This window comes from Dendrobium catenatum, unplaced genomic scaffold (genome assembly GCF_001605985.2).
Source record: "Dendrobium catenatum unplaced genomic scaffold, ASM160598v2 fragScaff_scaffold_1034, whole genome shotgun sequence".
NCBI lineage: Eukaryota > Viridiplantae > Streptophyta > Magnoliopsida > Asparagales > Orchidaceae > Dendrobium > Dendrobium catenatum.
The window spans coordinates 85,414-103,862 of record NW_021319496.1 but is presented as its reverse complement, the minus strand read 5'-3'; the positions used below and the strand labels follow the sequence as shown (position 1 = coordinate 103,862).

General features: G+C 36.7%; 1 protein-coding gene across 1 annotated transcript in view; it reads right to left on the bottom strand.

The window, feature by feature from the left end:
* The window catches only part of LOC110115985 (protein transport protein SEC23-like), a 33,362-nt gene extending 15,496 nt beyond the window's left edge, over positions 1-17,866 (bottom strand). Inside the window, exons 1-4 of the mRNA XM_020849410.2 lie at positions 16,892-17,866; positions 16,619-16,792; positions 5,479-5,640; positions 4,723-4,865 (exon numbers count right to left, since the gene is read on the bottom strand). Coding sequence (XP_020705069.1) covers positions 4,723-4,865; positions 5,479-5,640; positions 16,619-16,792; positions 16,892-17,695 — 1,283 coding nt within the window. The 5' untranslated portion in view covers positions 17,696-17,866. The remainder of the gene's footprint in view (positions 1-4,722; positions 4,866-5,478; positions 5,641-16,618; positions 16,793-16,891) is intronic.
* Between the last annotated feature and the right edge of the window lie 583 nt (positions 17,867-18,449).

Genomic DNA, 18,449 nt, shown 5'->3' with positions numbered 1-18,449 from the left:
TTCAAATGACCGACCAAAACTGAAGGGAATGGATTGTGAACTCGCATTTCTCAGGAAGAAAGATCAGTCACCTGATGGGCACAAAAGCAAACAATGAACACTGTTTGAAAACTCCAGCATGCCAGATCCATAAACAAGATTCACATCATCTCCTGAACAGATTTCCAAACTACTAGATTTCCACCGAACCTATTGGAGACGAGACAACAGATAATACAAGTGGCTTTTTCTTGCACATAGTGGTCATATTAAGAACATAAGTTAAAAAAATAAATAATTAATTTGCGGATCTCTTAACTTGCAACTAACAGATTAATCAGATAGGAAGCACCATGCATTTAAATGGCATCTTCTTCCATGGCCCTCATCCTCTACATATTAAAGAGTAATATCTGATTTTAACCAGCTTGATTCTTGATCATGTTGCTGTGTTTTGTTTTTTGACCAAATGTAGCATCCTCTACATAATATAAGGTTAGGCGATGGTGCAGCTTACAAGGACTTTCACAGGATGTCAAACTCTTAGAGAAAAGGCACCAGAATAGTAATCAAACAAGATTGTCAAATCAAGGTAAGCATAACTGGACGTTACATCCCATCTATGTACTAAAGGAATATCAAGGCGAGCAACTAAACAATTCACACATGGCAAAAGAATGAACATAAGTGCTACAAATGTAGCATTGCATAGCTAAAAGACTCTAAATGTTCACGTAGCCAATATGCAGTAGTAAGTGCCACAAGAGGCTATAAAATACCATGCCACTACATTAAACTAAACTAAAATTTCAAACATCACCCGAGAACAGCATAGAAATATCACTAAGGTAAATATACCATGCTAAACCATCAAAGCGTGCATGACATCCGAGTGCAACTTTTCAAGGTTCAGTACAAGTTATGTGATGTTGCATCTTTAACTTCAAGGAACATCAAGATCAGGCACTACATTTACCGTAAGTGTCATAAAAAATGAACTACTAAGCTAATGACTTTTTGTGCCAAATTTCCTCTATCTATTATAGCTGGTCAGAAATTCCTCAATTTTATGCATTTTCTTTATTTTTTCAAGATGGTTCGGAACCCCCCATGACAACCCAAAGAAAATAACTTTAGATGGAATAAAATAAATAAGTGAATAATGAAATTATAAGACTCTGCAGGAAGCAATTGTTACTCTGTATAAACTTGGTTCGGAAATAGTAAGCAAACCAGCAGTTAATAGCTAAGGATGAATGTGATAGTAAACACTTGAAGATTTCAAGTAAATACTATCAATTTTAGAAAAACAACGAGAAAACTCTTTCAAACTCCAATTAAAACTAGAAAAAATAGTAATTTTATTGCAATAAAACAAACTACGGAAGAAAATAACAAGATACAATTGATCCTCTATTCGAGAGGAGGATCGATCTCTCCCAAATCTCTAGACGCCGCCAGAGCCCAAGGAAATCCTATGAGATTTCAAATTTCAACCAAATTCAAGATGCCCTAACCCAGGAAAAAAAATTATTTAATGCATACAATTCAAGAGGAAATCTAACAGTCCCTACATTTAATTTCCCTCCTAAACTCCCTTCAAAATCCTTCCTAAACAGTCGTTTTTTGCTCCTGTTGGTTTGTGCGGTATACAGGAGGCGGAACCCTTCGCTTCCGTTCGTTGGACCAATCCCGTGTGGACCGGTCTAACAATACTCCCCTCCCAAAGTGCCACCCTGTCCTCAAGGTGGAACAGAGGAAACTGCTGTTAAAGCACTTGATCAATAACACTGGATTGAAAAATGAATTGATATTGGGTTGAATGATCCCTGCCTCTAGCATCCGCCCAATCAATTTTTCGCTCTCATCTTTCTGGATTTTTGGATAGCGGACAATCGAACACTGATCGGTGACACCCCCTCCTTCAAGGTAATGGCATGCTCCAACACTCTCAGTGGATATAGGCCCTGGGGAGGTTGAAAAAACTCACTGAACTTTTGTATGAGCGGCTGAACTAAAGTAGGAATATCTCCCTCATCCTCCAGTTTGACTCCTTCCAAGCATTGCAACTCCACCAAAAATCCTCCTCCCATCTCTTATATGGTCCTGATCATAGATTTGAGAGATACCCCAGCCTTGGACAGCCCGACGTTGCCCTAAATCACCATCCTCCTTCCCCCTACCACCAGCTCCATCCTCAGTGCTCCCTAATTGACCTTGGTATTCCCCAAGGTTTGTAGCCACTTCATCCTCAGGATGACATCAGTGCGTCCCAATTCCAATGGGAGAAAGTCCTCCCTCACTAGGATCCCCTGAATAGTCAACACTACTCCCCTACATGCTCCTCTACCCATCTCCACATTTTTCGTACTCATCATCATCCCATAGCACCCTGTATCCACCAATATCACCCCCAATTGATCCACGACCAGGTTGGAGATGAAATTATGTGTAGTCCCACTATCAATCAACACCTCCACCTCCCTGTCTGCTATTTCCCCTTCACCTTTATGGTACGATTTAGAGTAAATCCCACCATTAAATTCAGGGAGACCTCCATCACGTCCAAATGTAGGTTGTCCTCCGTCTCTCTCTCTCTCTCTCTCTCTCTCTCTCTCTCTCTCTCTCTCTCTCTCTCTCCCCCCCCCCCCCCCTTCTCCTCCCCCCCTCCCTTTCTCTCTTCTCTCCCCCCCCCCCCCCCCATAATTTCATCTCCCTCAGCTTTCTCATCATTACAAACAGTGAGAGCCTGAAGAGTTTGATCCCTAAACTTGTGCCCTAGAATATACTTCTCATCACATTTGAAGCATAGTCCATTTACTCTCTTCTCCTGTATCTTCCTCTCTGTCAGTCTTTTGAAGTTCCCCCCCCACTTCCTCCTGCTGGATTCTCCCGGGAAGTCTCATTAATGTTGTCTGATGCAGGCCCCTTAGGTGCTAGAAGGGTGGTCGTCATCTTGTAAGAGCCTCCTAAATTGCTGCTCTTGGCTTCCCTCTCTTGATTCCACTGATTATCCACTAGTTGTGCCAACTTCATGGCCTCTCCCAAGTCACGAGGACTCATGATCTTCACCATATCTCTGATCTCTGATTTGAACCCCTTCATGAACTTCCCCTCCAATGCAGTCTCCGAGAATTGCTCCACCCTACTGGCCAGATGCTCAAACCGCTCACGGTAGTTTGCCACTGATTCGTCCTGCACCAATGCAAAAAACTGCTCATAGAAATCTCCTCTCATGTCGGTTTAGAAATGTTCTAATAAAAAATCCTTGAACTCTCTTCAGCTCCGTATGGGTCTCCTCTGTTCCTTCCAGTGTTACCATGACAATGCCTTCCCCTCCAGACATAAACTTGTTGTTGTCAACTTTTCCTCCTTCGTCAACCCATTGACGACAAAATACCTCTCCACATTGTATATCCATCCATTTGCATCCTCCACTTCAAAAATGGGCATCTTTAGTTTCCTCACCTTCTGATCTCCCATGTTTCCCCTTATTCCTCCATAGTTTCCCTTTTCCAAAGTGTTTAGCCCTCCCCAAGTCTCTTGATTTTCTCGCCTCCGTTCATACACAAACTCATCTTCACTTTATCCCCTTTTTTCTTCAAAATCAGCACACTTTCTTCCATATTCTCCTTTTCTTCCCCAACTAGCACTCCTTGATTCATGCCCATCATACCCATGCCTCCCTCCATACCTTCTACCTCTTTCCTCCATGATTTCCACCTCATCATCCCTCCTATGAAAATAAGAATTCATAGTTCTTCCCATGGGTCTCTTGGCCTTCGATGCCGCCATTTGAAATTGATTTTCCAATAACTTCTTCACCATCGCATGAAGATCAGAAACTGTCTTCCACAGACGAAACCTTGTCTTCTACGGAGGAGATTTGATCTTCCACGTAGCTTTTCTTTGACTCATCTCCCCTTCAAAGCGTTCCTCCAAAGCATCTACCATCTTGGCCACCATAAAAAAAATTATGGATCTTGATTCATAATTGAGCAAAAAACCATCTTCCGATCACAAAAAAATCGCCGCTGAAATTTCAGAAAACCAGCCCATGATGATCCCAAAATTGCTATGATACCAATTTGATAGAAAACACTTGAAGATTTTAAATAAATCCTATCAATTTCAGAAAAAAACAACGAGAAAACTTCCAAACTCCAATGAAAACCAGAAAAAAATATTAATTTATTGCAAGAAAATAAACTACCAAAGAAAATAATAAGATACAATTGCTCTATTCGAGAGGAGGATCGATCTCTCCCAAATATCTAGATGCCGCTAGATCCCAAAGAAATCCTATGAGATCTCAAATTTCAGCCAAATTCAAGATGCCCTAACCCTAGGAAGACAAACTATTTAATGTATACAATTCAAAAGGAAATCTCTAAACAGTCCCTATATTCAATTTCCCTTCTAAACGCCCTTCAAAATCCTTCCTAAACAGTTGTTTTTTGCTCCTGTAGGTTTGCGCAGTATGCGGTATGCGTTATGGGGTATGTGGTATGCAGGAGACATAACCCTTTGCTTCCATTCGCTGGACCGGTCCCGTGTGAACCGGCTGGACCGGTCTAACAAAATGGATAACAAAACTTCGTTCAAATGAATTTAGACAGTTTTCTGTGTTTAACAGCCCATGGCAATCGCCTATTACAGCAATCATATTCAGAATATCAAATGCTTGTTTGGAGCAGTAGGCTGCCATTCTAGGTAAAACTAACAAGATGCAGAAAAACTCACTTGAATGAGAGGCCAAGAGACTGTTCGCCACTTTCAAAAGTTCTTTTGAAAGAGTCTTTAAAAACTGGGTGCCCAAAACTTTCGGCAAGGACAACAAGACCACCTGTCCTTTCAACAGCAACTTTCATCTCTGCAACCCCGACCTGAAATAAATGTAGTTAAAGGAAAAAAAAAACAGTATGCATTAGACCACTGGAAATTAATACCAGTCAAGAAATTAAGGCTTCATCGGCCAAAGGAGGAATTTGGCCTCTGCATTGCAGCTTTCTGAGGTACCTTGCCCAGGAAGCTGTCTTTTCAGCATCTTCATTGGGCAATGCCGTGATGTTTGGCTAAGCGACACTTAAAGGGAACCTACGCTAAACTAGTTCTTGATCTAAGAATTATTAATAAATAGGAAAAGTATACAAGATACTTTATAAATGCCATTAAAAATTTTCTTGTTATAACTACAAGGGAATGAACAGACCTTCCCCTATATTTTCATTTTTGTCTGCATTCTACTTATTCAATATTTTTTTATATATAAAAGAATAAAAAATAATAATTATTCACTATGAGCAGGGGGACAATGAGCAGCAGAGCAGACAGTATTATTGTGAAGATGTGTTGTCACCCTCACCCCAATATCTAGGAAATTGGTGGATGGTACAAGTTTCCATAACCAAGAAATTCCAAAGTAAATTAAATAACAAGATTTTAAAACACCTTCACCAAAAAACCTTTTCACTAGAAAAGAAAGAAAATTGCATGCACCTGATCAAGCGCTGAAGCAAATAGATCTAAAACATGACCCTGATTAACAAGCTGTTTGGCGAGACTGTCATAAAATTTAACAGCTTTATGGTAATGTGGAGCTGCATCTTTATCAAGATCTTTGTGTGATCGGACAGGCTCAGATAGATCTTTAGAAACAATCTACAAGTCAAATATCATCAAATAATCATATAAGCCAAATAATTCTGTTTCAATTTCCCTAAATGAAAGAAAGGAAAACTGAAAAGATATCCCATATATATATATATAAACTTAATCTTTAAACATTAGTAAGAAAAAGTACAACTGAACTGTATACTATAGGAAGTAAAAAAAATTATAACTAAGATAGCACATTTAAGAGCAACATATTTTAAAAACCAACACATCAGGCATTCTTTTAAAGGTGTGTGATGCCGGGCACCACACTACATTACCTCGTTCCATAATGCTATTTCTATTTAACATAATATTACTTTGCCACCTACCTTTTTTCTAATTTATAAAATCTTTTTTGTTTTGCACTGCAATTCTATTTTGCAGGCAGGAAAGGAATCCACAAGACATCTTGTATGCCTTATGCTCGACAGAGGATACATAATACACCTTGGCTTGAATTGATTTTAGTATTGCATTTTTCGTTTCTTTCGCCTCTCCCTGTTAGTCTCTGTGCTACTATGGTATTAGAGCCCTACAGTTGGGAGTTATGGTAGATGGAGGCAAGCTATTGACAATGATTGAAGCCTGAAGTGAGCCACTCAATTGAAACTCACGCAAAGGATGAATGAACTCACCACCGAGTTCATTTTTTTGGTTGAAATGAGATGACATTTATAGAATCTCATGTGCGCGGGGCAGGGCAAGGCAATTGGGTGTGGGAGGGTATTCACCCCAATTCGACAACTAAACCAATAGGACAAACAACTACATGTAAACCGTGAGACACCAATGGTGAATCAAAATACATGATGACCACTTCGATGACACCCCTAAAAACAATTGGAGCTCCCTAATGGCAATATAGATGCCCATCACCTATTCGGATTATGAAGAAAAAATAAACATAGAATCCCCACCACACAGCTGGAATGGTCATTGCGAATGGAACAATAATATATTTCATGTAAAGCTTGAATCTGTAAGATGGTGGTGAGACTTATAATGCTTTATGGTGCAGAATGTTGGCCATTAAAAGAGAAGCATAATATTAAGTTAGGTGTTGCCAGAGATGAGGATACTCAAGTAGATGAGTGGCTATTCTTAGAGATAGGATGTGAAATTAGCATATACGTGAAAAGGTTGGAGTAGCTCCTATGGAAGATAAGATTAGAAAGAGTCGCCTTAGATGGTTTGGTCACATAAAACGGCAGCCTTCCAATGACCCGATTAGGAAAATAGAGGTATTAAATTTGGCTTATGACCTAAAAAATTTGGTTAGAAAATATTAGAAATGAATTTTTTTTATTAGATTTAAATGAGAATTTGACTCTTAATATGACACAATGGAGAAAAATGATTCATGCAGCTGACCCCACATAGTGAGATAAAGGCTTGATGTTGTTGTTGTATGTGAAGCTTAAAATCTCATTCTTCAATGGGCATCTACATATCAAAAAATAACTCAATTGGGAACACTCAAATAAAATACATTTTTTTAGTTAATATACGGAAATCCTATTAGAGTAGCAAATACGTGGCGTGCAAATTGAAATGAGGGGCGACATGCGCATGTTGTATGTAACTGTTGTAATCACATCGTCGAGAAGGTAAGAGATGATTCCATAGCTATTTAGAATGAAACAATTTTTGTGAAGATATTTTTTGCCGAATGACTTCAAGAAAATGGTCTATATGCAATATCAATATTGCTCCCAAGGCACAACAATTGAAAGGAAGTGCATAGAGGAAAGAAATTTGATGGCTTAGAGGATGAAATACTTTAAGCAAATACAATCAATTGGATGCACGGTACCTTGACAGTCTCAAGGAAGCAATTCAAGACAAATTAAAGATAAACTCAAAGTAATCTCAATCCAAATATGAATATTTCTTACAAGAAAGGGTTATAATTATCTCAAGCCTCTCGGGAAATGTCATTTTGAAAACTGCACAACGATCAAACACAATTGCAATTCCAAAACTTCTGCTCAATTCCTAGAAACCAACCATCAATTTCAACTCAACAATATATCCAATTTGTATTCTAGAGAAGCTCTTCATCACTCAATGCCAACCAATCGCTTCACAAAGGCATGTTATCCTTTGAACAAAATGTACCATCAATGATAAGGTTTGCAAACTTTAATTCAATATAGAATGCACTAAGAATATAATTTCATAGTGTGTTATTCAAGAAATGCAACTTAAAGCCACACACATCCACCTTCATACAAAATTAGTTGGATGTAAAAAGCAATCGACATACTCATCTCTCATATGTGTCACATAGCTTTCTCCATCAAAAAATAAGCTGTGTGAAGTCCTATGCAACCTACTAGACATGAATGTGTGACGTATACTCAGCCGATTGTGATGATTTGACAAGAGTGCATATATGAATGCCACCCAAATGCCTATTCCTTTGAATGAATGGATGGGAAATTCAAACTCTTTCCACCACCAACCTAAACTACTGCTAGCAATGTAAAGGAGAATTCATCTTTGTTTGTAGTCTTTGGAACTACTTTTCTTAATACACAAAAAAGAATCATCTTCCCTTTTTGCCTTAGTAATATTAGAGCACAACCCATCTATACTGCTCCTCTACCTAAGGTGTTCATCTCTACCTTAGGAAGCTTGAAAACTTCAGTCCAATGGAACTATTGTCTCAGCTTTCTTTGATCAGTTCAGCACCACCAAATTGACCTGACATTGGATGCCTTATTTCCTAACCTCTCACACTACAAATAAGATTTGAGAGAATATCACATTTTGTCAAAAATAACATATGAGTTGTTGGACAAACAACTCATTTATAAGGGTTTGAGCCTATGCATTTCATTGGCTTTCGTAGTAACAAAACAAAGACAGAAGTTGGTGTAAAGTGTGTCGACAATAGAGCAATAAATAAGAAAACAATTAAATGTCATGTTTAGAGGACATGTTGGGCAAGCTAGCTGGTGCTATCACATTTTTCAAATTGTATTTGTGTAGCAAGTCTCACCAAATTTGCATCCGGCAAATGATGAGTGAAAACTAGCTTTCCAATATTGTAAAGGCCTCTACTAGTGGAAGGACATGCTATTTGATTAATGCAACACAACCATCACATCTATGCTTTAAAAGGGTTATTTTTTTGTTAGCATACTTCGATGATATCTTAGTCTATAAAGATTCTTTTGATGATCATTTACAACATCTCAAGAATATAGTTTTTATTGTCCACACACAAATTGTATCTCAACTTTTTCAAATGCAAGTTTGTTAGCTTGAGCATCCACTTCCACAGCTTCATAGTTAGTGCTATGGGAATCCAAAATGATCAAAAGAAAATTGTAGCCATTATGCAGCTTCCATGGCCCAACATACTTTATTGTTGATTCATATGAGGCTTTAACATGATCATGGCACCTATCACTAATTGTTTGAACTCAAAATAATTCACATGGTCCAATGAGAAGCAAAACAATTCTGAACCCATCAAAGATGCATTGAATATGACACCAAGTCCAACGATTCCCAATTGTGGCAACCCATTTCATGTCGAGCGAGATTCTTTCGTTGTCAGCATTGTGGTCATCCTCTCAGAAAAAGGCCATCCAATTGAATCTTTTAGTGAGAAACTAGGCAATCCAATATCAAAATGGAAAATTTATGAGCAAGAATTGCATGCAATTATAACTCCTCTCAAGCAATGGGAACATTATATTTTGATCAAAAGAAAATTGTAGCCATTGCATTGGCCTATTGATTTTTTTATCAAAAAAAATTGCAGCCATTAAGCATTGGCAAACACTCCGCCATTGACATTCGTAGCTTCCATGGCTCAACAAACTTTATCACTGATTCATATGAGGCTTCAACGTGATTATAACACCTATTACTAACCGTCTGAAATCAAAACAATTCTCCTAGTCCAGTCAGAAACAAAACAATTTTTAAACCATCAAGAATGCATTGAGCACGACACCACTTCTTGGCATTCCCAATTCCGACAACCCATTTCATGTTGACTAGGATGCTACCATTGGCAGCATTGTTGTCATCCTCCCAAAAGAAGGCCAGCCTATTGAATTTTTTGTGAGAACTTAAGCACTCAAAGATCAAAATGGACAGTTTATGAGCAAGAACTACATGCAGTCATCCCTCCTCTCAAGTAATGGGAATATTATCTTTTGCACCAAGACTTTCTATTCTGCAACAACCACCAAGCCTTGCAATTTCTCAATTCACAAAAATAATTGAGTTGAATGCAGACTCGTCATGTATTATTCCTACAAAAGTTCAGTTATATAATTAAACACAATGTCAACATATGAAATTGAACTCAAAATAATTCACATGGTCCAAACTTCTAGCAACGCTAGAAACAAAATTCACTAGCTTTGAATCTTCAAGGACATGTATAGCAATGACAATGATTTCTACACTCCATGGTTGCAGTGCAAAACATCACACCCAACAGAAAACTATCCAATTCGTAATACATTATTTTTTTAAGGTAATCAGTTGTGCATCCCTGACAAGTCCGCATGAATGCAACATATTAAAGAGATACACACAAGCGGGATTGCTGCCCATGTTGGTTGTGATAAAATTTTATCTCAAGTTCAAAGAAGATTCTTTTGGACTAAATTTTGGAAGGATGTCTCTACATTCATTGAAAAATATATGACACGTCAAACTTACGAAGGGACATCCAAAAATATCATATTATACTAACATCTACCCGTTCTAGATTCTATTTGGGAGAATACGAGTCTTGACTTTGTATTGGGTTTGCTACGACCCAAATGAGCTGTGGATTTTATCATAGTCATCATCAACAGATTTTTCAAAATAATGCACTTCATCATTTGTAAAACGACCTTTGACGCTCTCCATGTTGTCCGCCTTTTGTTCCATGGGATCATACAATTACATGGTCTCCCTTACAATCACACATCCAACCAGATTGTCAAATTTATCAATTGGTTTAGGTGAGAGCTTTGGAAGTGATTACAACCGAACTTTCATTTAAGCAGTTTACAATCCCAAAACAATTGGGCCAAAACCAAAGTCATTAATAGCACACTAAGGAATATGTGATAATCCAAAATAGTGTCATGAAGTTCTTGGTAGGCCAAGTTCACCTACAATTCAATGCCCAATTGTTCCATTGGGCAAAGCCCATTTAGCATTATCTATACCAAGTCACCGAATTAGACTATCGATGTCATAATGCTACCCAACCATAAATATAAGCTCATTTAAAGCATGGCTCATTCATTACACTACTGCAAGAGGTTCAGACAAAGCTTGCAAATTCAAAAACCATTATAAAGAATTTGTTGTTGCGCACAGGTGTTGCAAGTTGTTTGGTTCATATGACCTTGTAATGGTCTGCCTCCACAAAGAACACTACCCTACCAGCACTGCTCCAGATTGAGCCTATAGAAACTCCTAAGAAGATCAACAATAATGAGTGCATTGCCACTATTGCATTGAGCGTATATATCACTCCAACCTTCAAAGTATCCAATATATATGCCTACAACCAACCATATGACTCCAGTACACAGCTTAGTCCACACGAGACGAGTGATTCTAAAGTAGGAGAAACCTAATGTAGGACAGCACACCTCCACCAATTCAAATATGTTATTTCTATTTTACATAATAATACCATGTTGTCTACCTTTTTCTATTTTAGCAAATCTTTTTTTCTATTTTAATTTTTCCATTAATTTCTATTTTGCGAGGAAAGAAATCAACAAGATATATATCTTGTATGCCACATGGCTTGGGGAGGATAAAGATTACATTTATGCTTGAAGAATTGATTTCAATATTGCAATTTTCTTTCATTTGGAAACCTCTCCCCATTAGCTTAGATGCTACTGTGTCAATGCTTGTCATTCATATTTATTATAATTATTTATTGCAAGATCAATGGAATAAGAAAACATGCTTAATTGATACACCATATCATGATTTAAGTGATAGAGTGTCATAGGCATATCGCTAAAAACATCTAATGGAAGGAAAGACTTGGCATGACACAATGATTTAAATATCTGCAGCTAATGAGCATATTTGCCACCATCAAGGAACGAAAGGCAGTCAATATAGTGCTATATGTAGGTAAATGCACTAACATTGAAGTACCCAAAGACTTTCATGTTGAAATCCAATATAATGAAAATATAGGTAATCATTATGTACAACTTCATATGAATCATAAATAATTTAAACATATCAGCTATATTGGGCATGATAAAGAATCAAAAGTTTGGAAGAACAAAGGCGAAAAAGTTATGAAAGAGATTTTTTAATAAGTAATGAATATCTCATGAAGGGGGACACAGATAAAAAGAGAGAAATAAATAAGATAATGACTACGAGAAAGATTGAGAAATCATCTCTTGAGATGAAAAGTCATATATCTATTCCATCAAGAGTCTTCATTGATAACCTAAGCCCAATCTATATAATAACAGCTTTTTTTCTTTTTTTTTTTTTGACAATCTAATATTGCTAAAATCTAAATAATGTCAGTCATATCCAAAATGATAAATGACTATTTTACACTTAACAAATAACATAAAATAATTAACCATTACTATGCTAATATAGAAAAAATTCAATCATGGAAACAAGGCATATTGCATGATGCAAATTCCCCTATGTTGTTGGTGCACAGTTGAAATGTTTTTGATGGAAAAACAAGAATTCCTCAACTACAATATTCAACTAATAAAATCAATCACAAAGAATAATGATGAATACGAAACTCTCATGAGGTAGCATCATGAATAGAAAATCCATTCTACAGTAAAAGGGAATAACAATACTATCATTAGCAATATTAATATAAGACCCTCGTCATACAACCTCAAGAACATTATAACAGCCTTAAAAATATATCTTTACAACTTAGAATTCTTCATGTACATTGATCGGATTTTACAAAAATATTGGTTAATTGAAGTTGACTTTGCCTTTCTTTAATTTGAGCTTATGGTTGGGCAAAGTAAAGTAATTTTGGTTGGGTAAAATCTAACTAGAATGGGTTGGGTTAAGACAATTTAGTCGGGAAAAATTCAACTAGGATGATTAGGTTTGAGTGGTCAAGCCTAGGTTTTAGAAAAGGGTGAAGTATATTAGTTTTGGAGAAGCAAACTAGGTTTGATTGGTCAAGTTATTTGGAAAATGAATCATGGAGGGAAAATTGAAAGATTACAATGAAAGTTTGAATCCAAATTTTTAATTTGAGCTTTTGAAATTCAAAAGTGAATTTCATATTTGTATTCAAAATACAATTGAATGATAAGTTTGTATTTTTTGGTGTAGAAATTGTAAAGGATACTAAGAGGTTGAGGGAATTGTGGAGAACAGGAATAGAATGATTGCCTAAGAAATGGGGAGGCTAGGATAGCTTGGAACAAATCTTCAAATTCAATTAGAATTTTAAATTGAAATTGAAATTTAATTTTTTTTTCATATTAAACATTTTAAAATTTTCTAAAGGAAATGAAGGCAGGCGGCCAAAGAGACGATGAAATAAGGTGGTAACTATGGAAGGTGAGGAAGAAAGCTTTGAATGCTATATATATATATATTACAAATAGTATAATAACAATTTTAAAAAAGAGGTCCTAAAGGTGCAGATTGCACCACCCACATTGGTGTGATGAGGACAAAATGTGGGTGAGTTTTTGAGAATTTTTGTGGAGGACATGAGTGAGAGATTAAAAAAATTGACTTGAAGACAAGTTGGTGTTCCACGATTTCTTAAAACATCAAAATCAATATGCAAAATTACTTTCTAAATATAGCCTTAATTTCAAGAACTTCAACTTTTAACAAACTGATTAAACGCAGCAAAGAATCCAATGCAAAGGAATAATTGGGAATGTAGAATAACAAGCAAGATAAATGAACACTTCAAGAGGGATGCAATGGAAAAGATATAGATGGAAAAAACATCATGGCTAAAAGAAAAAGAGAAACATTATCCTCAAGGATAATCTAAAGAAAGGTCATATCTTAATTTCATGACAGATCATCATCAATTACACATAGTATCTATAATTTACTATGATATTAAAGACTTATTGAGGTTTAAATAATGACAAACATGTCCAAAATAATAATTAACTATTTTAAATTTAAAAATGATAATAAAATAAAAAAATAAATATGATCCTACAAATAAATATAGGACTCAATATTAAAAGATCTCTCACAATGCAACAAGAATACAACTAGTTGTATCAATCAAAAAAGATTTGATTTTGTGCAAAAATGCTACCCATTTATATTGATTATTGCAAAATGAAATGATGAGTTATTAAATACAATCAGTCTTACTATATTTCAGTACAAATTTATATGCAACACATCCCTGAACTCCATCTCAACATTTATGTACCAAACGCACCAAATTCTAATCTCATAATCCACTTTATATATAACACTTTTAGTGCATAAAAAATCAGTGTTTTGTGCCCTCTAACCAATCAGGTACCATAAAAATAAGCTGGTTACCATTTTTTTGAATAGTGATTAAAAATCCCAAAAGTGCAGTAATAGTTCATCTGACTTAAAAAAGCTAAAGTAAAATAGACGATTTAGTAACTACCATAACTTTATAGAAACCATTGACTTCCATGTAACCATTGACCACCATCAAGTTTAAAATAACATGAAGAGGCTTTTAGTCATAACTCTCAGTAGTGATATTCATCAAACACATTTAAGAATCCTCTAAATAGCATGCCCGTAATATTTAAAATTATTTCATATGCAACTCCTATGAAACACAATTTCTCACGAAATGTAGCTTATTAAAGATGTACCTTTAAAAGACTTGATCCAACCAACCTTAAAACTAAGCTTCCAAGTAGGTTGTTTGAATCACCTTATGAAGCTCAGTTGCTACTTTAATGCCAGGTTAACGTGTTCATATACATTATCAACATAGAAGATGTGAAATTTTCTACTCATTAATATCACCTTCTCTGGGATTACCAATACTTTCCGATATGTCTACAAAGTTTAAACATAACCAACTAAAAAAGACAGTTTTTAGCTTACAGGAGATTGGTAAATATCGTTACTTGTCCTAGATGCTATGATGAGATGAAGATGTAGAACATGTTGCAATCAAATGCAGCAAATTGAAAGAAGTTCTTCAAAACTTAAACAAATGGGGTTTTGGAATCCCATTGTTCAATAAGTTCGAAGATTGCTATAAGTGGTTGTAATTCACTGCCTTGCATAATAGTTTGCTTGTTAATCTTTATTGCAATGCTGTATTTCTCTCTGAGAAAGCTAGAAATAAATTCATTCATGAAGGAACGGAAGAGAGCTCGGTTGTGATTGCTGCCAATGTTGTTAGCTTCTCTTTGGTTTAAAAGCTTGTAGCTTCAGCTCGAGCAACTGGGATGCTAACCAGTCGATTAGATTGTCTAATCTTTAGCATCCTCCTCCTCCCGATTGGTTAAAAGTTAATGCTGATGCTTTGGTATGTTCTTCATATAAAGCTAGAATTGGTGGGGTTTTTCGTGATTGCAAAGAAATGTTTTTGTTGGCATTTGGGAAGTCATGTATTCATTGGGATACTTCACAATTGGAGCTTTTAGCTATTCATTCTTTGAAGGATGTCATAAAAGATTGGATGTTAAAATACAAAGGAATTATCATTGAAGGCGACAATTACAACATTATTAGTTATCTTAAAGGGGCTTTGAATAATGGTGTCCAGGAGGTGGAAGATCTAGCTTTTATCAAAGATTTTAATCAACTCATTTTCAATTGTATAGGTAGGAATCAATGTTTAAAATTGCGTATTCAGGTATTGAGGCGTTTTTCATTCATGAGGCGAGGCGTAAGCCTACGTTTTGAGGCGTAAGCCTCAAAATCAAAAGATTGCGTAAACATAAAATGATAAATTTTTTATATACTAATGAGTGAATAATATAAAACATAAAAAAAATATAAGATATGAAGTGAAATTAAAATATCTCAATAATAAGACAACATGAAATATAGTTCAACTCAAAATTCTATCTTTCCCAAATCCCAGTATTCTTTTCATTAACATATAATTCCAATTTCCAAAAATAAATAGCAATGACATATCACATAAGAACTCATAAGTCATCAGCACTGTCATCACTAAGGGGTTCTTCATTTGAATCATGATTAAGGTGAACTGCTCTCTCCCCTTCCTCCTCTCCTATAGAGTCCAATGTCGAGCATCTACTTCAAGATTTATGTAAGTTTTAATATATATAGCATGAGGTGTAAGCCTCATGCCAGTGAGGTGAGGCGGGCCTCAACCAAGTTGAGGCGCAAGCCTCATAAAAAAAAAACTTGAGGCGTAAGTATCGAGGCTTTTTTTACTGGAATTACGCAAAGGCGGACCTCAAGGCGATCCTCATATGCAATTTTAAACCATGGTAGAAATAGCAATAAGTTAGCGAATTTATGTGCTAACTTTGTTCTTTTTAGTTCTTTTATTTGGGAAGATTTTAGTCTGAATAAGGTTTCTTCTTCCTTTTTTAACTTGTTAAAGGAGGAATCTAGTTTATAGGTTGTTTGTTTGCTTTTTCTTATTAATGTAATTGCTTGCTTCTTAAAAAAAACAAAAAAAAGACAGCTTTAGGAAGGTAAAAACTCAAGAAAATGGAAGTTGAGTAACCAATATTTAAAAGACTAAAGCTATAATTCCCAAATAAGCATATACATAAAATGGTTTCTCGATTCCAGTGGACCACATTGTGTAGATCCTACAAAATCTTACAAAGCCATGAACCAATATTGCAAGCCATTCAATTAAACTCATTCCATGCCTACCAAAACCTAAAACAATTCATGGGCGCTGTGTCAAAATTTTCAATGTAACATAGAAGAAGAGATGCTTCCTTGCTGATTTAGGATTGATTGAATATCAAAGGTAAGTAGAGGATATAAATTATGGAATTGATGTTCATACCATTCCAGGGCCCTCCGTGCATGGTCCTCCTACCAAAGCTATAATTCTTGCCCCGGTACCAGGTAAGCACGCACCCAGCAATCCAGCCGCAACACTCAGGGCAACACCAGTACACCTCCGAGGTCTGTTCCCAACCTCCACAGGCCACTTATCTGACGGCAGCTCATCCAACAACTACCAGAACAAGAACCAATGCAAATTTCCAATGACAATCAAAACATAATTTTACGCCAATCAAGCAGCAAAAACAGCAGGAAACAAGTCAAAACTCACAGCATTAAGCGTATATTCGCAATCCGATGCTGGCAGCAAAAACCTATTAACAGATGCGCTAGGGTTCAATCCATTCGCCTGCGGCATGCCGCCTTTCGGGAAACCTGGCGCCCCTGCCCTTCCCGCCACTGAGAGCCCGAGCTGATCAAGGATCTGCTCCTTCGTGATCTCCTTTGTTCCCCGGAAGACGTACAACTTGGATAGATCCGAGAATCCAAGCTCGTGGAGATGCACCTGCGTGCCGTAGGTAATGAGCCCGACGAGGGCGTTCTCCGGAAGAAGTCCGATTGCACGGCGCATGGCAGACTTGACAAAACCTAGCTCCTCCTCAATGATGCAGGTGTCAAGGATGAAGAGGAAGATAGGAGGCGGCGGTGGGGGCGCGGATGACTGGTCTCCGCCGGAGACAAATGGAGCAGGGCCATACTCGACGGTGGAGCACTGTGGGTAGAGCTCGCCCGGAACGTTGGTTTCCGAGATAGCCGAATAATGTTGAGGAAAATGGTTTCGAGAGAAGCAGAAAGGACAGATCCAGATCTTAGAGGGGAAATCGACACGGCAAAAAGGGTTGAGGACGGCGGCGCAAGGAGGCTTGCAGCGAAGCGGGGAATAGGGGAGCACGACAAGGTCGGGATAGGAGCGGATCGGGGAGATGGAGGCAGCGACGGGTATGACGCATTTGCTTGCCTCGACCTTGGATCGGGGCCAGGAGTTCCAGGTCATGCGGACGCCATCCAGACCATCGGGATCAGGAGCCACGGATGCCGGGGCAGAAGCGGCTGCGCCACCGCCTATGTCCTCCATGAATGCGCCGATCCTCCCTCGCCGGTGAAATCTCCTGCTTCCTTTTGGCGCGTTGGGTCGAGACCGCCTGTTGAGAGGAAAGGGTTTGGACCTGTAGCGCAGTGTTTTTATGCGACGAGAGTTCTTGGTATTTTCTTCCGGCTGTTCTTCAGGCTTCGTCAGGGAGTTTTTCAAAACAGTTTTTCTGCTAAAAAATTTTTAGTTCTAAATATTTTTTTTATCAAAAAATTATTTAAAAAATAATAAAAAATTTGTCAAAAATAAAATCTCGAACTCTTACAAAGCACGATAAACTTAGCTTCAACCTTTAATTGGATGCATTTATAGTATAATACATTTTAAATGGATATATTATAAGCATTAAGTATTTAGTCTTATAATAAAAATTAAAAAATAAAAATTCGTATTATGAATATTCTAATGAATTGTTTGTGAGGCAAAAGTGTTCTTTATAATTGTCAGTTAACAGAAATAAGATTTTTTTTTTTTTTTTTGAACTTTTATTTATAAGTGGAAACTTTAGCTCCATTCTTCATGTTATAATTCAAAATATCTTTTTACCTAAATATCTTTGCAAGAATAATAACGACTAATAAAGAAATCTAATATTCATTTGATTTTACGAACTAAATAATCACTTGAATTAAAATTATAACTTATAAATATATAGGTCAACAACAAATAAGATTACATTTGCAATGCTATAAATAAAATTAAACAATTGATCTAAAAACTAACAGAAATCAAGAATGTA